This window comes from Haliotis asinina, chromosome 9 (assembly GCF_037392515.1).
Source record: "Haliotis asinina isolate JCU_RB_2024 chromosome 9, JCU_Hal_asi_v2, whole genome shotgun sequence".
Lineage (NCBI taxonomy): Eukaryota > Metazoa > Mollusca > Gastropoda > Lepetellida > Haliotidae > Haliotis > Haliotis asinina.
In genome coordinates this window covers 37,583,393-37,610,580 of record NC_090288.1, presented here as the reverse complement: position 1 = coordinate 37,610,580, position 27,188 = coordinate 37,583,393, and the positions used below count along the sequence as shown (strand labels likewise).

Here is a 27,188-nt window from a genome sequence, read left to right as displayed (position 1 = left end):
CAGCAATACCACGGCGGGGGACACCATAAACGGGCTTCACACATAGTACCCATGTGGAGAATTGGACCGGGGTCTTCGGCGTGATGAAAAAACGCTTTAAACATGGCACTGCCTATTAGTCAACATTATTTTCATTTCGTGTAAGGATATACAGAAATGGACTATTAAAAATTGCTAAAATTGTGAAAAAGGTCCCGAAGACAAAATCACTGAAAACATAACTTCCTTAACGCCACCAATGGCGTTTCTGTAATCTGCAGGTATGGGTGCACTAATTCTGTCACCTTATTTTCAACATCAATTTCTGGGACACTACCCAAAGATATGGCACTAAACGTTTTCAGGGACTCAGCATGTACAGACGTTGAAACAATTTTAAATATCTCTATACAATATCATACTAAAATTGTAGCATTTGAAAACAAAATCTAAGACACCTTAGTGAGAATTTTAGTCTCAAGACTTTCAATCGTTTTCCGTTTAAAGTGCCATGGTTCCAATGTGACATTTTAAGATTCCCGCGACGTATCACGTGATTTTCCAAGACACGATGTAGACGCGGAGGACTGGAAAGCTGGAAGTTCTCTCCTTATTAGTTTCAAATTTGTAAGTGTCAATGATATTTTATGACATAATTGAAACATATTATTGTAGTGTCCTCACTGACATTCTAATATCAGACGAAAGCTGGCGGAAATGATTTATTTCAGACACTGACATGGAACGGCGTGTTGCGTGTCAGATGTTGCTGAGTCGATCCGACGTTTACTAAACTTTTGGGCAAGAGGGCGAGCTTCTTTTAAACCGAATCAGATAAATTGATAGTTTTCCAAAATGTGTTTATTGTGTTCCATATATTAGAAATTTAATAAGAAACAATTTTAGCCGTTATAACGTAATTGGGGATCACCACTACTTTCAGTTTTCCGCACTGATTGATTTTAGACAATTTTTTTTTGCATTTTCATAAATGACAGTTGAAATACTTTCATATCCAACTGTTTGAAAAATCATATCAGCATCCTCTATACCTCATATATCTAAAGAAAGATAGATATTTGATGTAGCCCAGCCCCAGGTACTTTTCAAGATCCAGAGCTTTTCCCTAGCTTGTCCAGCATATAACCGGACGACTTCGCACTATCAAAGGCCTTGGTTGGAATACGAGTTTACTCATATGATGATTTTTTCCATCCCAGTCTTTTCAAAAACATGTCTTAATTTTAAAAAAAAGAGTATTATGATGGAATGTTGAATACTAGACTGTCAAGGGATGATGAGACGAGTTGGCCTGTATAGGTACATATTTGCTTATCTGGTTTTCAGACAGTTAAGGATACGGTGCTATTGCATGGATGAATCAGTGAGGAAACAACTCTGAAACAGTTTCTTTAGGGATCAAATCAATATTATTCCCAATCACTGTCAACTGTGTATCAAGATCATCACACAGTTACAGTTATTAAATTGCAAATGATATCATGTCCCAGCTAGTGGCAGACTTAATGTAACTAGATCAAAATTTTTGCAACTAGTATTTGGACCTTTTCTGCATCCCTGAGGATGTATCCACAGTCAATTTTGATGGGTATATGACTCAAATCTGTAAATGTCAAAGTAGCAGACTTTACAAAAAGTATCCAGGATTCCAATAAAGTTCATTCGTAATAGTATTGATGTCGTCCTTACATCAGGAAGTCTGATGCGAAACATTTTGCAGGAGTGACAGTGGAGGTGACAAGTTTTGATGAGGCCACATACCGTCTCTCGCTATAAATAATGCGACAGTTCACGAGTAAAACATGTATCTAAAAATAGTAGTAGTCTGAAAATCCTGTACAAGTTGATCCATGCTCCAGCAGACTGGCTTGATGCTCTTCATATTGATCACTGGTTTTCCAGGTTCAGTATTTATATCTGCTAAAATATTCCTCAGTGAAAATTTGAATGACTAATACATCCTAAGAGAAATGTAATTTGACATAGTTATTTTCGAAAATACAAGCCATGGAATGATAAGGCATTTGCTCTTAGTGTGATATATCCTTTCACCTATACAATGCACAGGTTAGTTCAATATTTGATTGAAAGATGAATCAAGAGATTAAACATATGTCAAGAAATCAATGTAATTACATTTCTTCTTCAAAGCTGATAATATGTAAGAAATTAAGTCTTGCTTGATACCTACATCTTGACATACCTTAACAAAACAAAAGTATTGCAGAAACTTTGGTGACCTCATTGGTCTAATATCAGTCTCTATCAAATCATGATAAGAGATAATTTTTTCAGTTTCTCTTAAGTTAGATTATTCAGTCAGTGCTGGATATGCTGGTCATAGCTTACCAAGCAGTGGTGTCCCAAGACCTTTGCACAGGGGCATTATCGTCCTGAAAGATCCAGGGTTAGTTGAGAAATTATTGGTAACAACAGGTCATAATAGGTTTGACAGGTATATGAAAATGCTTTGCTGTGTTTAATTTGTTCTAGACTGGTACCAGTACACCTACACCATTGTAGCTGCCAACCACCACCAAACTGTGATGCGTGCTTTTGAATTTTTAACATATTGAGACATACTGGTCTTGTCTTCTCTGGGCCTCTTCTCAAAACACATATTATGGTTGTTTTCCAGTTACTACCTGTGTCTCATTAGCAAACAATAGTTTTAAGTCCCTTGCCAATTTTCCCCAGTTTCTGACGACGTGTTTCCCCCAGTTGACTTTTTTAAATTGATGTGCCTTTCCAAGTCATTCTTTTCTTATAGTGAGTGAGCTGAGTTTTATGCCGCTTTCAGCAGTATTTTAGCAACGTGGTAGCAGCCTGTAAATAAGTCTGGACCAGACAATCAAGTGGTCAACTGATCATTGTTGGGAACCAATGACATGTGGGTCAACCAAGTCAGCAAGCCTGACCACCCGATTCTGTTAGTTGCCTCTTATGATAAGTACCTTTTGTGGTAAGCATGGTTGCTGAAGACCTACTCTACCCTGGATCTTCAGTGGTCTATTTTCTTATGACCTGCAAGATGTTACCTTTGTTTAAATGTTGGTGGAGACGCATCAAAGTGATGCAACGTCATTTATCACTTCTTGATAAATAGTCCAGTAAGTATTAACATCAAATACCATGTTGATGTATTCCTACACAAGGTTCGAAATTATTTTTTTTTTCAAGTGTACCTCACAAACACTGTCATGACAATTTAAGTGTGCCATTTCATTTTTAGGATTGTCTTAATTTCATGGTCTAGTAAAATGAACTTCAAAACATTACATCACTTGAAGAGAATGTAGAAGTTGCAATTGTAACATTAACTAATAAATCATGAGTACTAAAACAATGCTAGGTATGTATTTTTGTTTATTCACTGACAGACTTTGAAAAGACATTGATAATTAGCTGGCTGGCTGACCTGTACACATTATCATTAGCCATTGTTCACAGTGTCATTTTATATCATGAAAGATCACAAGTGTGAAAATGTTCTTTCATGCACTTTTGCAAACAAATCAAGTGTGCCATTTTGTTACAGTTAAAAATTTACCGTGACAAAAGGTTTAAGAAATCCCCTATGATCCAGCAAAATATAACAATGACAAGTCTAAAATATTCAATAATATATATTGATTAAAGAGCAAGATACAATGCACCTGAGTCAAATCTAAAGTAATGGATCACAAATATAATATCACTTCACCAAAGGCTTGGTTTTCAGTGAGACAGTTACACTTGCTGTTACACAGTGAGCAATCTTGAATGTACTTCAAACATTGACAAAGAGGCAGACAAATGTAGGTAGGCCAAACTCCAGTATAGCTCTGAGTGTAAGTCCAACAACCAACCTTTATATACAAAGTCACAGATTCTTGTTAATTCCAGCAAAGTGTGGATGCTTCATGATCTGCCTCATGTTTACTAACAGTCAAAACACACTTATGCACAGAAGACAGCCCAAAGGGAGGCAGCTCCAAAGCACTACGACCGCTGAAGGTCCCGGGATAGAATAGGTAGGCCTTCAGCAACCTATGCTTGCCATAAAAGGTGACTCTGCTTGTCGTAAGAGATGACTAATGGGATCATGTGGTCAGGCTAGCTGACTTAGTTGACACATCATTGGTTCCCAATAGCACAGATCAATGCTCATGTTTGTTGGTCACTCAGTTATGCAAAGAAGGCCGCCGCCATTTTGCTGGAATATTGCTAAGTGCGGCGTAAACCTAAACTAACTCTTCCATTTCAATCTTATCTGATTCAATTTTAGCCTTGCCATATGTACGATGGCACGAATAACTTCCATCCCTGTTTCATAATTACTTCAGCATTATTATGATTGTTGTTTCAAGAATCACATTGGGCTGAAACACTCTCACCAAAGTTTATTTCCATTTATCGCTGTTGTAGCATACGTTCAACCGTTGTAAAACAGTGGACGAGGGGTTCAGAAAAACTACAAAAGAGAAACGAAATACCTTCTGAGTAAACAATACAACTGAACCTAATAAAGTGTACAAATATTCAAAATCCTTAATTTCCAAATAAGCAATTACATCTAATATGTTTTCTGGTATCTCGTTTGGACATAGAAGCAAGATAAATTGAAGAAGTTACTCACATCTGTGTTCTGCCATGACTAGGTGTGTTTCGCTCACAACAAGGAGGCCTTCTGACTGCCTGAGCCAATGTGCTTCTGATCATGTGATCAGATTGCCAGGATGTAAATTGTTATAAATTTGAAAAAGTTTAGTCAGCAACCTGGATTCAAACCTACAACCTGCGTGTTTCCAAATGGTTAATGTAATAATTCAGTAAACAATCCTTTACACCAAAGGCAGTTGCACAGATATGTTGACAATTTTAAATATTGAAATAAACCTTTACTTCTTTACTTAAAATCAAGTAGAGAGACTAAATTCAGTGTTCTGCATGTACAATGATCATCCTGAGTAAAATAATGGTAAGTGGAAAATTAGTCAGTGGAAGCCTGTGGCAAGTGTTTTTGTTTTGTTTTGTTTTTTAAAAATGAACCCCATTCAACTGAACTATTTATTTCTATTTTTTGTATCCGTTCATTAGCCATTGTCTTCTTAACTACTGATCTCCAGATGATTTTTAATGGTGAATATTTGTGCCTCAACATAGCCATTAGTGGTTTGTTAAAAAAGAGGGCATTAGTCTGCCCTATCCTATTATCTGTTATTTTAGAAAATGTGTACAAAAAGAATCTTTCTATAAACATTTGTCATATTTGAACCACCCAAAATCAATACAACATGAATTTATTTGTAGCATCTGTGAGATTGGATCAACTGACAATTGTGTATTTATTTTATGAATATGTTCACTGAACAGCTTAAGGCTTGCCAATGATTTTTTGCTGTTTATTATCATTTGTCATGCAAAAATGTGCACTGCTTGACCTAGGAACCATTGACAGTTATGAAGGATTTTATTGGATGTTTTAATCACTTTTGGTGACGTTGAACTCAGGCAAGTCTAACATGGAGATTGTAACTGTTGGAATAGATGACTGTGACATGGTGTGGCTCAGTGTCATGTTGTGTAATGCCAGGCTGGTTTTGTCTTGAATTATTGGCAAACAAGAATCAGTTGGACCTGCGCAGACAACACGTTTATGAGAAGTAGGTTTTGCACGGCAGTGAGCAAACCTGTTTGGTTTGTGAAAGGTAGAGCAGATGTAGGCTAGTGCATGTGCAGTGCATGATGATGAATTCAATCCGCACATAGCTGCACATGCCTTGCTCCTAAGACTCACCTGGTTGATGTATGATGTCAGTTTTACACTACACTTGATCACAGACCACCAGGGGCCCCTACAATCATAATCGTTTGCACCAATGTGCTCAACTTATCTTTATTTGCCAGTAGAATCTCATATCCAAATGTCCTGATAAGTTCAATATGTCCAGGTCACTTGCTTTCATCTGCTTTCTTATATATTAATAAGATACAATGATTTCACAGGAGAGGTTTCTAGTACAATGCACTTAAGTCAAATCTAAAGTAATCAAGTCAGTAGTGTCTGCCAAGAGGATGGTTTTATATAGAACTGTGTGTCATGGCCTAAGTGGAGAGACAGTATATATCTCAATACCAGTTCAATGAGGCAAGATGATATATCATGGAACGTATTAGCAAGGAACCCATGGGACAAAAACAGAACATGTTTGATGCATAAAATGACTGAAACTTTATTTGTTATCATGGTTATACAGCAGGACTTGTGTTAACTTCACACACATGCACAAAAAAAAGCTATTCATCTGATAAACTTTCTGCATTTAAAGTATCAGTGCTCATGATGTTGATCACTGGATTGTCTGGCCTGATATTTACAGCCGCCATCACATAGCAGAAATATTAGAGTGTGGCATCAAACATCAAAGAAGAACACTAATATTCACCATTATTGATAGTTTGGGATTCAATAAATAACTTGTTTGATTATCATTATCTGGGGCTCCTTTCACAAAGCTAAGGTTAACCTTAACTCCCATTCTTTAACATTGCACTAAGGTTACTTAACACTAAGGTAACCTTAGTGCAATGTGAAAGAATGAGTGGTTATCTGTATATCATCACGATTTTCAAAACTTTTACTGCTAATGTTCCCAATATGACCAGAACAGTCCTGAAAAATAAGTTTTCAGTATTATGTGACAGGTCATTTCATGAAAGCACAAGAAGAAAATATCAGGTTTTAAGATTACACAGTGAATGTACAAGATACCCTTTAACAAGATAATCAAGTGAATGATTGCCATCAGCCAACTCCCAAGGAACACATCAAGAGAACTAAAAAATTGTCTGATATCCTTAATTTGACATTTTACTTTTAGCCCTGTTTGACAGATCTTCAAGTAAATTTCAAGAAATAAAGATTGGTGAGTTCAGCTTAAACTTTCTTCAGTATTTAAATTGTTTTGCCACAGTTGTGTTTGTATATGGGATATGGTCATATCAGTGAAGTCTACTTTTATATAACACTTACTGTGACGTTGCAATTTGTTCAATTTAATACTAATTCTTCAGATCTTTATTTTACTGATTTTTAAGTTAAGGGGCTAATCTGGATTAAAAAGTAATTGTTTGCCACTATCGTCAGGTGTTGATACAGGGATATATCCAGATCAAAATGTAGACTCAAAGTTTGCACCAAATGATAGAAAAAGAAAAAGAAAAAATCCAAATTACACAGTATTTCCAAATGAGAAAAGTTTAAATTTTTTATCTTCCTTTTTTTTTTGTCTTCGTCAGAAGAACAACAAAACATCCTTCAGTTGGCCTGTGAAAGGTCTTTAGTTTTAAGTCCCATATTGTATCACCTCCGTCTCACAATTTCATCCAAACATTAAAAAGGCTGTAAAGCTGGGTTTGATTCCCACATGGGTAAAACGTGTGAAGCCCATTTCTAGTGTCTTCTGCCATGATACTGTTGCAATATTGCTAAAAATGGCCTAAAACCATGCTCATTCTTTCAAATCCCATTTGCAAATATGGCTGTACATCATTAAAGGGTCCAGAAGTGTATGCAGATTTGTAAATTGAGCTAAGTCTTCTGTATGATATGTTGAGAAACAATTATATGACCATAATGTACTAAAAGTTCAGATATTGAATGCTTCATGTAGGATTAAATGATACTGGAAACACACAAACAGATCATTATGGAAAATGTTTCTTTGTAGAGTGTACATTGTAGATATTCAAATCATGTATATGCAATATGTACTCTAAGCATTGGAGCAAGCATATTTGTAATCATGTCACATGTACACCAAACAGAGTGGTTTTTTTGTTTTTATTTCCAAGAGACACATGTTAGATAAATACATTGGGCACTTATTGAATGCATAAAATGATCATGATGATACATACAATGATACATACAGGCATATATATGAACCTTCAAAGTCACCTTCATGTGGGTGTTCTGTAGTGATAAATAGTGGTACATCCTCATATTCTATGCAGAACCATAGGGATAGTTATTTAAGAAGCATTTTATGTTTGCTACCTGTATACAAACTCACAGGTTTCAAGTGTTCATATAGCTGGAATATTGCTTAGTTCTGCGTAAAACACAACTCAACTCACTCAAGATAGAGTTTTATGTAACAGGCACTTTGTATTAAATATGGACATGCATACATAAAAACAGCTTTCAAGTCAGTCATCATGGAATTGTACAGTAATCATATGAGAAGTGATAACATCAGACTTGGAATAGTACCACATTAGATCAAGGTAGACTTGTATGTAACAAGCACTTTGTATTAAATATGGACATGCATATTTTAAGAAAACAGCTTTCAAGTCAGTCATCTTGGAATTGTAGAGTAATCGTATGAGAAGTGATGACATCAGATGTGGAATAGTATGTCATCACATAATTATCCCTTGTGGGACCATATGAGGTCAAAGTAGACTTGCTATATATAAAACAGGCATTTTGTATTAAATTCATATATGCAAACATACAAACCAGCTTTCTAGTCATGATCATCATGAGAGTTCACAGTGATCATTCTCTAAGTACTGAAAATTTCCAATTAATAATACTTCATAGCACATTGACATGCATTGAATGCATACATACATCTATACAAAAAAGGGAGCTTTCTGGGCTCACCCATCATGAAAATGTTCAATGATCATTATCTGTGTAGTGGTAATATCTGGTTAATGATGGTAGATCATACTATTATTCCATGTGGAACTACATCAGGTAGACTAATACCGCAGACATGTATTGAGAACAAGTTACATGCATGCAAACAAACCAGCTTTCTAGTCATTGTCATCATGGAAATGTACAGTGATCATTATCTGAGTAATAGTAATATCTGAATAATGTTAGTGCTTCGTCATCAGCAACTTTCAGGTCACAGACAGTCATCCTAGAAGTGTACAGTAATCATTATCTGAGAAATGATATCTGATTAATGATAATAGTCATATATTATAGATCCAAGACCATACTGGATCCGGATAAATTCTGCATATTGCATATTATTGTGCTAGGACTGTGTGGAGATACGACCAATATGTGAAAAAGCTAGCTTGGTCAGCGTGAAATATTTCCAATACAAGATTATTCTGTGTATTTTAACAACTAATACCTATTTACATAACATTGGAATTAGGGAATCACCACTGTGCACATTCAGTGTGTATGGCATCTACTGTTTGAGTGTAGTTTTGTGAAGACCTTGTGGAAAAAAATTGAAGCATGTGTGAAGTTGAGGACTCTGATGTAGCAGTACTTTGTTAACATTTGTACCTGTTATTTCAGGAATAAACAGCCTGGCATGGAACAGAGGCCTGTATCAAGGAGGCATCTTGGAGGCATATTGAGAATATTTGCCAAGTCCGTGCAAGATGCTGCAAAGAACAGTAAGGCACCCAAAACCAAACCCCAAGAAACGAAAGTGAACAGTTCTGAACATCCAAATAATGGCACTGCGTCTGATACCTCACCTAGATATGAAGCCATATTAAGGAAGAACTTTAGTGATGGAGAAGATCTTGGTCAGATTCTGTCAGTAAGGACGAGAAATGAATATGAGAACACTGTGCTCAAACACGATGTTCTGGAACAAAAAACATCACCCAGTGTATCCAAAACACTTTCACTGGATAATTTATCTGGTCAAAGTTTGCAGGGGAAAGAAAATAACCCTAGATTACAGAAGAACAAACAGGATGCTCTGAAGAACATGGAAGACTGGGGATCAGACTTACTGGATGTTGACTCTGGTAGAAGTGATGATTGTCACGACAGAGGAGTAGTCAGTTCAGGTGTTGGTGGTAGTGTCACCCCTACAGTTGGTTTAGGTAGAAGGAAATCCAGCATTGATATCTGTGACAGAACACCCGCATCCCATGACATCCATGTTCAGGATGAAGAACCAGAGTATGCCTTTTCTTCAGTTAGTAGCATTGCTCAAAAACAGTGTAATGAAGAGGAGAGTTATGTTGGAGGACAAAAGTCAGAGAAGAAAACGGATCCGTACGATGAACTGCATTGTTGTCAGAAAGAAAAAGGGCCAGACTTTCACAACTTTGTGGAGCAGACTAGGAAAGAGGTTGAAAAGATACACCAGAAACATATTAGTATTGGAATGCTACAAAATAAGGATGAGGATACATGTAAATGGAAGATGCACAATTTTTCTGATATCAACGAAGATGACAGAAAACTACTGAAAGAAAATGATAATTCTGACCACATTGTCACCTCGCTCCCAGATAATCTTTTACTCAACTATGATACTAATGAAGGAAGTAATGATGAAGACTGGTCCTCTGAACTTATGGTAGTGGCTTCAAGATCACCTGTTACATCGACTGATGCTAATGCTTTGATTTTGGACATTACTTCAGACAAACAGGAGGAAGACTTGGGGATATCAGAAAAGGACAGTAACTCTTTATCTGACTTGGAGCAAGATATAAGGACAGTGGAAACTGAAGCCTTGAAAGGTGAAAATGAAAGTTTTCATTCTGATCAGTATGCATCTGTTTTTGCAGAAGAAGTTCATGATTGTCTTGATGTGACACTGACTGGTGTGGAATGTGAGGATTGGTCCACTGATCTTATGTCAGTTCCATCCTCAGCAAGTACATCTCCAGAAAGTGGGAGAATTCTATCTATACCCGAGGAACATGACAATCAAAAGGAACAACCTAGTCAACCAGTTAATGAAGTATCTGACCCAGAGTGTCCTTTGGGAGAAACTTCCAGTCTGTCTCAGTCAAATCAAAGTGATGATTCTGAAGGAAGTTTCCAATATCTTCTTTCAGAAGGGGGTGATATTTTGAATGATGGAGACTTGCAAATAGAGAAACCAATAGTGGAAACTGGATCCAGACAATGTACTGGCTTTGTAGATGACAGTTCTGATACTGCCAGTGATCATGGCTGTGTGTCAGACTTAGATTCTCAAGGTTCTGTCACTGGCAGAATGGAGTCTGTGAGGGATAATGCTAAGTACAATTTCCTTTCTCAAGAAGACTTCTTTGACCATGCCCCTACATGTATATGCCACATGCAGTCAGAAAATGAGAGGAGAAGAGGAGAGGAAGGATCCGCTTATTTTGGAAATGTTGATCAGGATCTGCCACGGAATTTGCAAAACAAATTCAACAAGGAACAGCTACATAATGACCGTCCAAGAGAGCAGCTGTCTCAAGACTCAAGTTACCACATCCAGGATACTCCTCCACAGAACTGTTTCCCTTTTCTGTGTATTCCATTAGAGAACATCAAGTCAAGAGCATCAATCGAGAAGCTTATGGAATATATTGCAAACGTTGATCTTGGCCATCAAATGTTTCCCATGGAGGCAAGGAACAGCCACCAGGAGCGGAGAGGAAATGTTTGGTTCAACATCACTCAGAACCCTGACAGACAAGAGCTTCATGTTGGAATGAATCCTCACCATCCCCCAAATCATGGAGGAGGCTGTCTTTGGACCTGGCCTTATGGATGGACACCTTTCATGGATCCAAGATATGACATGTATGATCCCAACATGTCCCCCAGCAGACTCCAGACTTGCTACAACAGCCTCTGGCATAGTTATCAGGGTGGCTATCCATATTCATACTCACATAGTTGTAAGTTGTCATTATGCTATCAATCTTGAAATTAATACACAAGTTAATCAAATGCAGAATGGTCTTGTGGTTTTGGCTCTTGTTAATTATATATTGTAGTTATATATAAAAAAATTACTTTGGGTTACAGAAATACCAGCTTAAGTATTAAATCAAAGAACTCTCTGTTTCACATCATGATTTTTTTAGCAGTAGTTTTCGATTAATGTATGGATATTATACATCTGTAAATCTTATAGAAGCCATTTCATAATTACATATACCACAAAAGGGAGTCTCATTTCATAGTCACACTTTGGCTGTTGTTGGTGATGGTAGTATCGAGACACATTCATTTCAAGATTTACAGGAACCAATGCATGTGAATATGAATTAATTGTCATGATGAAAGAAAAAGGATATTCTTCTACCATGTCTACTACTTAAAGTTACCCAGTTCATGGCATTTTGTCTGTGTGGCAGCCAGACTGGTTTAACTTTTATCGCCTTAGTTATAAGCCATGTGCACAATATTTTTCCAATTTTGCTTGCCACACAGGCTAGCTGTTCCTGAAAGTTCCTAGCCCACAACATGCTTACTAGGCTGAATTTTGAATGCAGACACTAAGCAAAATATTACTGAAATGCAAAACACCATCATTATCAGGCCATAATTTTTTATGATTTATAAGTGTATTAGAACTTAACAAGTGAGAGTGATTTGGGTTAGATTTACTGGCTCCACTGGATATTTACCAGCCACAGGCTAGTGGGGCCAGTGGCTGTTTTGCACACTGGATATATAAGTCAGTGTCTGTAGAATGCTGTGAGTAAATGATACTCGAAAGAACCTAATTTGTTAATGCAATGATTGGCAATGTGTACAGTTGTGTGATAAGTGTTTCAGCTGGCATTTTCTGCAACTGCCCATTGACCGGCTAGCATTTCAAATACCAGTCATCTTTAAAAATGATCACGTTTTTCTTGAGTTTCATGGAATTGTTAAGACCATTAATAAATACCTCAGAACAACTGGTATCAAAAAAGCTCAAATGTGATACTAGATAACTTTACAAACATAAGTATAAATGATCTCATTCGTGTGAAAAAGAACTATTATTTTAAATCGCAGAAAGTGAAAAGTAGAAGATCATTGAAAAATAGGAATATGAAACTTTTGCTAATATTAATTGGAATAATATCTTAATAATAACCCTTTAAAACCTCGTGTGATGCTAAATTAAGATAGATGCTATTCAGGCTGCTTCACTGAATTTTTCCAGTCAGTACATACTTGATTAAAATGCATATGATTGAGAATTATCTTTGTACATTTTGTAGTTCGGAGCCTGAATCCATAATTCATCTTTTTGGGGAGTGTAATTTTCTGTAAATAAAAACTTTTGGCAAAAAATGTTGTGGTGGATTTAGCTAAATTGTTCACCTGCCAATATTATAAACCTTCAGGTTGATTTTGATCCTTTTTGGTTGTTCTTTCTCCTTTGGGGCTGATGATATTCTGCTACCTGCTAAATAGTATGTATATAAGTGAGTGAGTTGAGTTTTACGCTGCACATGTATATAAGTATAAGCTGAAGAAAAATATCATGCACTTTGTCACTTCAACAAGGAATTGAAATACTATTATTTATTTTGTAACATGTCCACGGGAATATGAATATATATATATATTTCAGTAGTGTTGGGAATTGGTTTAAATCCCATAATTGATGATTGGTACAACCAATCAGTCATCAAAGGTAATCGGTTAGCATCCTTTATCAAATATTCCTGCTTATATTTCTTTATGCACAAACAATATGTGATGTGATGTTGTACCCATGAAATCATAGCTGCACAGAGACACAGCTGATAGCTGTTTACATGAGCTGTCATTGCCTAGACATGTATATGAATAGCAGTGTTTTGGTGCCATAGCTATTCAAAGATGAGCTCAAAACTGAGCTGACATATTTATTCTTATAGATTTATTGGTGATTTATTTGTCAAAGACTGACTTGAACCTTGTGCAAGTTAGACTCATAACTAGGTTGCAGTTTGTAATATTGGGTTGCACCAGTGCAAGTAACAAAACACTAACTTCAGTCCTGTGTTGGGAGCATAAATTTCCTTGAGTCTTGAAGATAAATTCAATCCTGACTTGGAAAGAGGTGGTTGTGCTTATGAAATGTAACAGACAAAACCAAGCTTGTTCCAGAACTGCTTGTGTTCAGTTATGAGGAAACATGATCGATTGCTTTGTTGTTTTGTCATTGTAACCAATATTTGATTATTTCAATTGTTCGGACCACCACTAGTAATTAGAAAATAGATTTTATAAATTGCCCGACACGGTTACCGACAGCCTTTGAAATTGCTGGACACTCTAACTTTGTACAGTCAAAGTTATATACTGGATAACGGAAATATTGGATAATGGATTCAAATCCTTGATTTTTTTCAAGTAAATGATGCTTAGCCTTACATAACCAATACATTCATCCACTTGTGACCTAAAATTGAACTTTGATTTGACCTTTGCACAAATCCATTTTCTAAATTCTCGTGATCTCTACTCGAATGTTTTAATCATCCAAAAATCCTATCCTATTATGAAGGAATGTTGGTATCCTTGAAGCATCGTACCTTTCTTTTAAAATCTGGTCATGATTTACCATGTGTCTTCCAACTTGATATTATGATAAATTTGTCAAATCTTTCAGGGGAAGGAGTGGACTCAACAATGCCAGCTGATGAGTGCCAGTCAGCTCCTCCAGTTCCTCCTGCAGGTACAAGGGATCACAGGATTGTGGACTATGAATCTAGTAGTGAGGATGAGGTCATGGCCAGACTTGCAAGCAAGCATATGATCGATCTGAATTATAACAGTACTGGCCATCAGAACTATATTGATGCAGAACCAGGAAGTAAGTCGTATGCATCATGTGTTACTGGGAATAAGAGGTCCTTACCAGAAACTCTGAGGGTGTCTGGAAAGAAACTACACAATCTTAGTGCTCCCAGACCTGCCAATGCCATGCCTGGTGTTTGTGTGGACTGGAACATGTCATATGATGAACAAGAACTTGAGGTCTTGAACAGAGAAAAGGTTTGGGAGAAGACGAGGAGAGAGATGATAGGACAGTGCAAGATGTCCTCTTTCGATGATAAGAAGAGAAATGTAACTCAAAGTTTGATGAATGATGAAAGCCAAAACATTAAAGGAACAAAGCCTGAGCTGTGGAGTCAGATGAGGAAAAAGCAGTATAATACTGCCCCTCAAGAAACTCATAAGTTGGAGACACTTGACAGGAAAGAAAATATTCCAGCAAGTATCAGAGGGGAGATGAAACCGGCTGGACACTATTCTTATGAGAACTTTCAAAAAGTCAATCCTAAGTATGAGGAAACTGGAAACTATTGTGAGAAGACACATATTCCTCAGTTAATCCCTCCAGGTCACTGGTCTAGCTGGGCCATTGGGAAGAGTCCCGAGTCTTTGAAGAAAGAAACCCATACGTCTGTTCACGCATGTGGTCATGAACCTCTCGAGTCAAGAAATGAGACAGAAACCAACCCACTACTATCCTCTTCATCTCCACCACATCCAATGCCAATGTGTCCGCCGTACTGGGGAGATCCCAGGATGAGCTTCCCTGTGCCTGCATTTTACCCCCCTCAGTGGCTTGCATCATATCCAAACAACTACTCCCCAGGATATATGTCCTATCCCCCTCCAAGTACCACTAGTCCAACAAACGTGAGCCAGTCTATGAATACAGGCTCCGCAACCATCACTAGTCCTGTGTCTACTTCTACTAGCTTCCAATACAGAAGCCAGCAGACTCTATCTTTCAGAAGCAGGACAACATCAGCACCAGGACCAGTTGTTGATCAAATTTCAGAAAGTGTTCAGGAGCAAAGTGGGGATAAGTCATGTACAAGTTATTTCCTTGCTGCCAAGAACAGACGTGTCTCTGATTCTGTTTTGAGAACTGACAGTGAGGTATTTGTCCCTAGAAGAAGTTCATATGCATCACGCCTGCACAATGATGCCCGACTGAATGCAAACTTTCCTCAACTTGATTGGAAGATCCGTCTGAAAAGTCGGTGCAAAGGCTATGGAGTAGGGTTCATTGACACACACTGCCATTTAGACTTCCTGTTCAGTAGGGAGGGCTTTAAAGGTACCTTTGCCAAGTACATGTTGAAACATGAAGAAACATTCCCAGAGAACTTTGAGGGTTGTGTGGCAGTGTTTTGTAATCCAGCATCATTTCTCCCGAAAGGTAAGTGTGATCTTTGCCACCATTTTTTATGACTTTCCATCAGAGCAGGTGTCACAATCCCTCTATTGTTCTGACATCATAGAGCTAGACTGTGGCATTAGACAACTTGCATCACTTGAATCACTGCATCCTTGTAAATATTGCCTATTTGGTTCCTTGATGCCAATGGATTGTTGGTATATTACTGATATAGTTTAAATGGATAGAATTATCATAAAAACACCTACACCTTATCAGAAATGAGTGGGCCAGTGTTTGATTTCTGATCTTCATGACGATGAAGTCATTTTATTATTTAGTGCTTCATTTAGCTGTTTTGGTGAAAATAATCACTGTGGGCACATATAAATTTCTTGAACGTATTCAGCTAAAATGCCTGTGTGCAGCTACTAAACATCAATTATATTGTCAGTCAAATATTTAAAGGACATTAAAGCAATTTGTCATGATGAATATATAAGAACACCAAGAACTCTTTAAAAACACAAAGATGTGAAGTTATGCCCACAAAGAATGTTAAAAATAAGCAGTAAAGGCTGAATGAGTTGAAGTAGTTGTCCCTACTTTGAATCCTACAGCCGCTGTAACTTGGTAATACATGCAGAATGCTTGATGGTGTCGTAAATTGCCCAGCTCTTGATGTTCTATCACCTTTGGCTCGTTTGAATTTTAGTTTCATTATTGACGATATTTCTGACTCACAAACTCTTAATGTTTTGAAAAAACTAGCGGCTTGTAGTAAGGGCAATGGCCAGATGTCATCACTAAGTGATGTACCATGTTCTACAGTGTACACTGTACTAAGTGCTTCAAAAGAAGATGTTCTGTGACATTTCCATATTTAGAAAGTGTCTTGGTAACCTCTGTCATTTGTTGTTAACAGTAAATGTTTCAAAACTGATGCCATTTTTATATTTATTTTGTCCATTTTGTCTATGATAGCAGTAATGCTATTTTTTCAGGACACTGTCATTTGCAGAAGCCCTCTGTCCTTTTAACTGCTCTGCTTGGACTTCTGCAAATGATAATGCCCAGAAAAACATAGAATTACCCTTTTAGTGTGGCAGTAAACAGAAAACAAACATTTTGTCTTAATGCCATGTATTGTCTATCACAGTTTAATATTAATATAAAGCATTATACAAGAACATATATTGTTGGAATATTGCTATAACCAGTGTAAAACCTTACTGACTCACTAGGATAAAAATATTGAAAATAACTGACCAGTTGTTGAGTTTAATTCCACGATATTCAGATGTTCAGTGTCTTCTTGTGTAGGTGGTATGTGGCGGGATGTGGTGATGGAAAGTAAGGTGTGGCTAGCTATGGGCTGTCATCCGAAGAATGTCACCAGTTTTGACACAGCGGCTGTGGAAGGTCTCAAGCAGTGCATTCATCACCCAAGAGTCATTGCAGTTGGAGAGATAGGCCTGGACTACTCTGGAACGTGAGTACACATAAAAATAAACATTTTTAACAAATAGGTGTCTTCTTATTTTCTAGGAAAATAATGAATGTCTACTGCATATTTAAATCTTTCAAAGAGTCATATATTTTTTTAATCTGGATGATGTATTTCCAGTTTCCTAATGAACAAATGGTGGAGTTCATGTGTTTTCTATTACTTAAGGCACATTATAAGGGTAACAATGACAGATCTAAACTTGTGCTAATTATTAACAAATCTTTTCCATCTATTTCGTACATTAGGACATTTTAGTTAGTGCACATTCAAGCCTTTCTAAGAAATGGAGCCAAGGCTCACCTGCCTTCAGTTATCTACCCAGCTGAAATGAGCATGTAAATGAGCATGGTATACCATGGATGAACTTCTCCAGTAAATGGCACCACAGTTTACTGTTTGAATAACCTTAGACCAGGGTAAGAAACCAAACCTGAAACAACACAATACTGAAAAGAATTATAGTCAGTGACACCATTGCACAGAGATCAATAAAATATTGTGTACTGAAGAGTGAAACATTTTTGTGGCTCAATTTATCTAACAGTATAACATTGTTGAGAACTAAGTAGCAGTGTGATTGTCAAACCAGAACTACTGTAACCGTAGCCTCCTGACAGGAGAATGGGGCGGTGGGAATAGCCTGGTGTTTTCACGTCACCCAGAAGTCTGGGGTTTGATTCCCCACATGGGTCCAATGTGTGAGGCCTGTTTCTGGTGTTCCCTGCCGTGATATTTCTTGAATATTGCTAAAAGTTAGTAAAAGCAGCATTAAATTAATCTCATTTTCACAGGATGATGTGGTTGGTGTTTGTTGCAGATTTCGCCAACATGAAGTGCTACAGAAGAAGATGTTTGCTTACCAGCTACAGCTGGCCCTGGACGTGAAGAAGCCACTGGTCATCCACTGTCGGCAGGCGGAGGAGGACTGTCTGGCTATTATGGAGGAGGTAGGGCCTTTTGCCACACATTTACCAGTGTTGTATAATCAAGGATGGCAATTTTCCTCAAATCTGTGAAAATCTGCGGATTTAGAGGCAAATCAATCGATCCTGGACCCTTTTTGGAGCCTGTGGCCCCCAGACCACCAGCTGATTTTCAGCTGAAATCACTTTCACCTGTTGCCATATCTGTATAATTTTGTGGTCCAAAGGACTTTTGAGACCTATAGTAGGTAAAAAATTGGTCAGTCCCTAGGTACAAAGTCGGGATCTTAACAAAATGTGACACCAATAAATAATAGTCTATGTGATGTAACCTCTTCATTCAAATTAATCTCATGAAGTCATCAAGGTTAGTATGGGCAGGGTTCGATTTACCAGACAGAAAATATTGAAATGGCATGGATGCAAAATGTTCTTGGTGCCTTTATGGCTTGGCGGGGTGGGAGTGATGATGATTTTTATGGGGATTTATGTAGATATTTACAAATTCTATCACCACTCAGTCTCAACTGGACAGGTCTACACGAGACAGGAGATGCACTGGGTATCAACATCATTAGGCCAGTCAACATATTTGGGACAAGGTGGGCAAATCACTGAAGTAGAGCACTGTAATCAGCACACACTGCAGCCAGGTTACAATACAAAATACGACTGGCACAAGTTCTAAGGCAAGAATATTGTAGACAGTATGAAGCCTCTGAATATTGTGGTGTTCATGCACTTGATGTTGCTCTACTTTGCTTCATTGTCAGATTGTTTTCAGGACATTGACAGTGAGAATGCATGCAGCTTGTGTCAAACTTACTGAAATAGACATAGACCTAATAGCTCAGGATTTCATAAACAGGCGTACTGGAGGACAGTGAAGCTTGATAAAAAGAAACATGGGCTTCCAAGGAGACACTGATCAAGAAAGCTATTAATGAATTTTGAGAATTTCGAGGTCTGACAAAAAAAACAGCAGAAAGTCTTTTCTCCAGAATAGCAGAATTGGGAATAAAGATGTGATAGATGCATTCCATATTTTCTCCCCTTGTAATTTGCCATGAAAAGCTTACTTGGTCAACTATGGAAGGGACCAGAGACGATTGTTGACCATTATTCTGATCACCTCAAAGGAAGAGGCATCATTCAGGAATCCTGTTTGACCAAATTGCCTGATCTGACTGAAGCTTGTCCCCTCCAGAAGAGAAATCAATATTATCTGACTTACATTGACCTATTGTCAGGGATGGTAAAACAAGACATAGTTTTCAGGTGGTACCACACATGCTTGCCTTGGTTCACATATCTCTTGTGATGGCCATGTGATCTGCAGAATGTGAGAGAGGGTTTTCAGTGATGGGGAGAGTCAAAACTGACTTTAGATCTAAGCTGAAGCCGAAAACACTCTCCACTCTCATGACATTTCCTTGGTGCAAAACAAAGTTTGCTGACAATAAATGCAAATGTGGCATACGATGGACCCCATCTTATAGTTCAAGGACAAATGAAGCTTAAAGGTCACATGCAACCAAAAAATCAAACATAATTTAAACACATTCATCACTTATTCATGACATATAATATACATGTCTGCTTTTAAAAAAACAAATAAACAAAATTATAAGAGTACAAATCGCGATTCAAAAGTACAATATTTTGTACTTGGGCTTACTTCCCCCGAAACGAAGCCCTTGGGAGACCGAACCCAGTCATAGCGGTTGGATATGCACTCAAGTGTAACAACGGCTTCCGATTGGCTGTTTCATTTGCTGATATGCTGAGGGTTCATTGTGTGTACAGAAAGATGATCTGTTTGATTTTAGAAGTATAGCCAGTCACAAGAAAGTAAGATTCTTTATGGATAACAACTTCTTTTTGTGTACTTGATGCGCCGTTTCAGTATGGATTCATATACTGTTGTCAAACAAAATCATATACCCTAAAAGAAGTCATTATCCATGAAGAATGTATATAGAGATGTTAGGTTTGGAAAATACATGTTCTCTGAATTTGGGCTTGATCCAATCAAAAATCATGTCAGTAGAGATGGTAAACTACTGTGTGGCTGGAATCTGTCATTCGTCCAAGTACAAAGCAGAACTTGAAACTGACAAGAGTTTGCACCAGTTTCCGTCAGATCCAGTCATCCGAAAAAAATGAATGTAGTTTGTTTGCAACCCACAGACATAAAAACATGTCATGTGTATCACACGTGCCTAATTACATAATGTGGCAGAGACGGGACTCGGGTGCACGAGTCATAAATCAACGTATTTTCTTTATGTCGTGTAGTCTGATAGGTGTTAAGTTCAAAATGCATGTGGTCAATGATTGAAGCTGTGTTTTGCATGCTATCTTTAGCAGACAGGCCGACAGACATATAGGTGTGAATAAACCAGACACTGAGCTTTCTCTGTGACAGTGACTGCTTACCACAATCAACAAGATTTTTTACGTAATGAGTAGATTATTTACTTGTTTGTGTACACAACCAAGATTAGACTACTGCTCACAACCTTAGACGCTGGATATGGTTACTGTTTCAAGCTCCACGAACCTATTCACTGTCCATGCGTTATGCACGCAGCGCAGCACAACTGTTGAAACCAGTTTTCCCCCCAGCGCAGGGTGGAATTTAGTGAAACGTTTGAACTCCGATTTCGCTGGCTTTTTTTTCATCGCGTTTTTTTTTTTCAACTTTATAGGTTGAATTGGCATTTTTTATAATTTGTTTCGGTAAGAGCATACCGAAAGGTACCAGAATTTGCAAAGTTGTGTTTTACGTTGCATGTGACCTTTAAGAAAGCCATCTTAAGCAGAAGACACAACAGTGATGAAAGAAAAAAACTAGATTTGATGTTATCTAACATTCGCATCATTGTTACAGTATTTTATTCCCAAAAGTATGTGGGCACCCTTAATTACTAAATGGGACAGACACCTACAATGGTTGTCAGGTGCCCTAAGGCATTCTTAGAGAAGTATGTATTTCTATCCCTGATGAGTCTTCAGTATATCACTGCAGGATCACTGACTTAGTTGATATATATCATTGTTTTCCATATGCGAAGATTGATGTCAGTCCCCGTCTCAGTTAAGTTCTGATATTTCTAAGAATACGAAGAATTGTCAGCTTTGTTGATGAGGCTGATGAAATGCTGTGTGTAGTTATCAAATTATCCTTTGTATGTTATTTCCAGCTCTGTGTTGTGTTCAGAGGATGTAATTTGTTGTGATAAATGCAAGATACATGCTGAACTATGTTAACCCCCTGGATGCCAGAGGGACAACCCTCACTTAGAAGTCCAACAGAATTCTATATATATCACGCACATAAGTATACTTAGCACTTTTGAATTCTGTGAGAAATTCCGTTACTTGATACCATCCACTGTAATCTCAGACAAAACTCAAGTACTTAAAATAAGCTTTCAAGAAGTGCTTTATAACAAATATCTCCTGTTTTTTACACTGTTCACAGTGTTATTTAAGAGCTAAATATACTTTGTTGTTAAATTAGATGAATGTTATGCAGAATTGATAGTCTCTAAATTTCATTTGGAACCGAACGCATAGCAGTGTTGTATGTGTGCGCAGTGAAGCGCCGTGAAATCAGACACAGTTTCATTAAAAATTGATACCATCTGATTTTATTGATTGACCAATCAAATTCAAGCATTCCACATAGCCATGGTAGAATTGATGTTTTGAAATGTGAAAATCGGCTAATTGCTGGGAGTATTGAATTTCAAAAGTTACATATCAGTGGTCACTGATATCGATTTTTCATGTAATCAGAAATTATAATTCTGAAATGTGGCCGATGAGCCTAGAATATTTTGGGAAAAATTTCGAAAACACACTTACATTAATGTGAATACATCACAGAATTCCCCATCCAAATTGCAATTATCTGCTTTCTCATGTAGTACATTGTCATCTTTTCTTATGAATTCTAAAACTACCAAAATGTATTTGTTCACACTGGGGAACTTTGCACAGGAATAATTTGGTTCTCTGCAAACAAAACATAATGTAACTGTAGCATCCACATCCACAACAAATTTTCTCCGAGTGATCAGAGTTACATTGATCTAGTGTTTAGCAGAGGGGAGTTATGCCCCCTTGTCTTTATACCTGTATAACCTCTTTGTTGTCATTTCACATCATAGAAGAAAATCCTCTCCTGACATTATTGAAAGTCATTTTTAATGTAGTGCATATATCATTATTCATAAGCACATAAACCCATTTCATATACTCTTCAGGCTGTATTTTCTTTGCTCACACTTTCTGTAAAGATGCGCAGCACAGTGCTTTTATCAGTGCACTATGTAAAGTGCAGTAATTTCATTGGGTTTTTTTTTAACACATAAAATTCTGGACAATATTTTGCAGTGTCTTTTTCTCAAAACAGTGAGGTATGTGTATTTATGTGTATACCAACTGATAGGAAATTTATATTCTATATTTCTGTGTATTTTTATAGCCATATGCACATCCAGGACCACTCTCAGACAACGTTCACATTTCAAACCTTTTGAAAATGTTCGCCAGGGGATGATGAGTGACATCAACACAGTAATATGTCAGTGATACATGTACATGCTGGGGCAGTATGTAGCCTAGTTGGTTATGGCTTTCACTTGTCACAACGGAGGGTTTGATTTCCCACATGGGTGCAATGTGTGAAGTCCATTTTTGGTGTCCCCAGCCGTGATATTACTGGAATATTTCTAAAAGCACTGTAAAACCATACTTGCTCTTTTACATAGCTTACTAATTTGGCTTGCAGATTGTTCCCAAAAACTACAAGATCCATTGTCACTGTTTCACTGGCTCATATGAACAGTGTAAGAAGTGGCTCACCAAGTTTCCTAAGCTTTACATTGGCCTCACCAACCTTGTGTCATTCCGCTCTGCCACGCCAACTCATGAAGTAGCCAAGCACATCCCTCTAGGAAGACTGCTGTTAGAAACTGATGCCCCTTACTTTGTCCCTAGACAGGTAGGTTCTGCTCATCATCACTCTCTACAGTTGTTGTAGTGCATCCTTGGCAATGTTTCCACTGCTGTTCCTGAGTAGAACTGATCCCAAACCACCATGCTAATGGCAGTGGATCAAGAAGATGTTGCATGATGATATCTTGGCACTAAGGTGATTGCAACTTCCATACCTAAACAAACTAGCTGCAGTTGTGCCTGTAGGTTTGTTATGTATGATGGACACCCACATAGTCAGATTTAATGTTTACAATGTCGGTGTCCAGATCATCGGGTCAAAATTTGATTACTTGTGGACCTCTGCCATATAGCTCGAATATTGCTGAGCTAACATTAAACAACAAACGCTGGGGAGATTATTACTTTGCTACATGCTCCATTGTTGAATGTGGCCTGACAGGATGGTAGGATATTGTAACCTGTATGGGTTAGAATTGATCTTCAGTAACCCATTCTTGTTGCAAGAGGCAGTATCAGGATCGGGTAGTCACAGGCTTTGTTGATGTGTGATCATATCCCATTTACGTAGGTCAATGCGTATGCTGCTGATCACTGGATGTCTGGTCAGACTCAATTATTTACAGACCTACGTCAATTAGCTGGAATATTGCTGAGTGTGGGATAACTCACTGGTAGAATATTGCTGTTACTAAAAGGTGGAAGTGAGAGGACAATCTCACAATGTTTTCAGTATCTCTTCTGATGCACATACTTAACATGTCTGCAGTAGAGAGAGAACTTAGTTGGTGAAGGACCTTTACCTCTGCTGTGTGGACTGTCAGTAACAGTGTCTTCCCTCACTCAGGGGTAATGGCAAACAAACAGTCTTATCCCTTTCAATATATTCTGCTTTTGATGATATGAGATGTCTTAAATGGGAATTCAGTGACTGGTGTTCCAGCTCCTGTACTTTACCATAACTCTTCTATACTCTTAAGGCTACAATTGACTTTGTGGAAAGAGTGATTTATTGTCTATTACTGGTATGTATTATTTTCTGTGTGGGATATCCTGTGAAATCAATTTGTAGCTGAAATTTGCTTTCAATACATCAAACACACCTTTGTTTCACCAAATGTATACCAATGTTTCAGATACCAAAAGGATCATTTGAGTTGTCACATCCAGGGATGGCAGTTTTGGTTGCAGAAGAAGTGGCCAGAATCAAGGAGATATCTGTTGGACAGGTTCTTAAAGCTTGTCGCAGCAACACTTCTGCAATGTATGGTATATGAAGGAGATTACTTGATGTGGCAGGTGACAATTCTCCGCATGAATGCCTCAAAGACTTTATGAAAAGAGGAATCAGTGAAGAGTGTTCTGGATGTGAAAATTCTCACATGACTGTTTGATTATTTTTTCAGGTATGCTTGAATTGAAGGGCATCCAAAATGCATGCTAATACTGTTCACTTAAGTCTCTATATGATTTCTAAGTGTAGATAATAATCATAGGGTGTCTATGAAATCTGGTATTGTTACTTTATGGGAATCCCATTGGTTTTAAAGTCTGCTTCTCTTAAAGTGGAGAATAAATTTGCATAAACAGTATGTACAGTTTTAATCTTGAAAACCACCTAGTTCGAGCCACTGTAGCATGCCAAGATCATTAATTACCTGAGTTATATAGAAAAGCTCATTCTTTGGGGAAAACAGTAGCCAAGATCAGAAGTTGGAAAAGGCTGTATGTTGTGGAAAGCTTAAATGTTGTGAAAACTGCATATCCCAATAGTGTTCTCAGCAGAGATAGTTTATCCTTCAGCTTTTATGTCCATACATTCTTGGCCAAGTCTCCAAAAGTTGGTGTTTTCTGATGATCTTTTTCAGAATGCAAAGCAGTAAAAAGAATATGCATTAAATTTTGTTGGAATTCCATTTGATTATTTAACTTAAGTCATGTTTTGTAATATTTTTCATACACTTAATATTACCAGGAGAAATTCTTCCTTATTTTTTCACTTGTTAATGTACTTTTTAGGTTTAGAACTTCATATCTTATTTGTATTTAAGGTATCTGTTGAGTTCAATAAGGCTTTCAATTACAGATTTGCCTTTTAGAAACTTTTGATGGAGAATGTTTTTTCCAAGGGTTATACAGTCCAAGTAAACTTAAGCTCAGTATTATTCTAACACTGCTATACTAAAACTAGAAAACCCTAGTAGAAGGCTGCATCAGCTAACCTATGACCATCTAATCAAATGTGAGACGGACAAACAGATTTAACCAGTCAAACAGCGACTACTATTTAGGGTTTTGTGGGACTTGCAAAATTGCCCAGTTACTGACACTGATCTCTCAACAAATGAAAATCTGTATGTAACAAAATTATTTGACCAGCAGTATATTCACTTAGGGCTTTCTGATGATATAGTTACAATTAGCTAATATTTCCACAAGTTGACATTCTTGAATATTGACAAAACCGCTATTTCCAGTGATTGTTAACTCACTGTTGTGACATGCTCCATGTGCGTCACTCGAAAGTGATCATACAGAAATTAGCATTCTGAAACGTTTAGGTACAAACTCTGTCAAGGTAAAAGTTCTACAGGTATGTGTGGTCATGTGAAAAAGTTAGCTGACACGATGTTCTGCTAGGGTTTGTTGGACTCAGTATAAGCAGGGTAACAAGTAATACAGAGTCTAAGTTTACTTAGACTGGTGGGTTATATGACTTGAATGGTCTGCTCTGGTAATCCATAAACCATTCCTTCTTCCTCATGTACGCTGGATCATACACAGGTTTCTTTCCCCAAAGCCCTTTGAGTATTAAAACTTAATTAATGTTAAGATCATGTATACCAGTATGTTTTGTTGAACCAGAGGTAATAGTATCAGATTGAACATCCTTTCCTTCTAAAACAATGAATTTGGTTGCTCAGCTGGTTCAAATTATCATTGAACAGATAAAGTGACGTTAACCCAATTCTCACTCTCTTCTAAAATATAAAATCTCATGTGGGTGAATAAGCTACAAACAGTGCTTTTGTTTACTTATCATTAACATGGTGTTTCCAACCAAAGTTGTAGATTTGCTCACTTCTGAAAGGTTTGAATGCTATTGAATTTTAACATTACGTTTGTTTTAAGGTATTGTCATAGGAACATGCCCGTTGCTCCTTTCACCATATTAATTGAAGGCTGAAAATCAGGGCTGTTTTCAGAACGTGACTTTAGCCATTATCCCAAAGCCCTAGTCAAGTAATGGTTCAGTCGACTAATTCCTGGAAATAACAGTTTGTGTAACAACACTAAAATCTGCTGAAAATAATGCTAAGAAATTGTTTAAGCTAGGTGACTATAGTTTAATATAGTCACTTCCCATTTAGTTTGTGTTCTAGTATCAGTATTACTGTGTCATTTGCAGGCTGCTCTCATGGCTGATGCAAATTGATGTTTAAGATCCAAGTTTGTCTGTTCCAGACCTGAACCTGAGACTTCAGACATGGGCAGATACGCTTTGTAAATATTTTTAAAAGGCTTTTTTGTTTCCTCCCGAAAGACTGTATACAAATTTAGTTGAACAGACACATTGTCAACCCTGCTCACACTCCTCCAGCATAATGCGGTGATATTAAATTTGACAATAATTTGCCACACAGAGATATGTCATTTAGGTTGTGTAAGGTCATGAAATATGGTGCTAATTTGAGGTTTTGTGGTTCAGATTATTGTTTCGTGCTGCTAAACATCTGTTCAGATGGTTGAAAACTTCTTTTGGATCATTAAAATCGTTACTGTGGTTCTGTGTTTGTGTTGTGAGAATTACTGTGAGTGGAATGTGTGAAAAGCCACGAAGGTCATGAAAACACTGGTGGGCAGTATGTATGCCAGGTAATGTGGCAATATGAATTCCTACTCTTGATGTCAACC

General features: G+C 37.4%; 1 protein-coding gene across 2 annotated transcripts; it reads left to right on the top strand.

The window, feature by feature from the left end:
- The first annotated feature begins 526 nt into the window (after positions 1 to 526).
- Positions 527 to 27,061, top strand: LOC137295899 (uncharacterized). Of its 2 annotated transcripts, XM_067827468.1 has the most exons (8): positions 527 to 606; positions 6,864 to 6,908; positions 9,320 to 11,646; positions 14,349 to 15,914; positions 17,196 to 17,364; positions 18,200 to 18,329; positions 23,107 to 23,319; positions 24,410 to 27,061. In XM_067827468.1, exons 3-8 carry the CDS (start codon positions 9,336 to 9,338, stop codon positions 24,548 to 24,550), a joined length of 4,530 nt encoding a protein of 1,509 aa, XP_067683569.1. In that variant the 5' UTR covers positions 527 to 606; positions 6,864 to 6,908; positions 9,320 to 9,335; the 3' UTR covers positions 24,551 to 27,061. The 2 variants fall into 2 exon arrangements, with proteins under 2 accessions (XP_067683569.1, XP_067683568.1); XM_067827467.1 differs by lacking the exon at positions 6,864 to 6,908.
- The last annotated feature ends 127 nt before the right edge of the window (positions 27,062 to 27,188 follow it).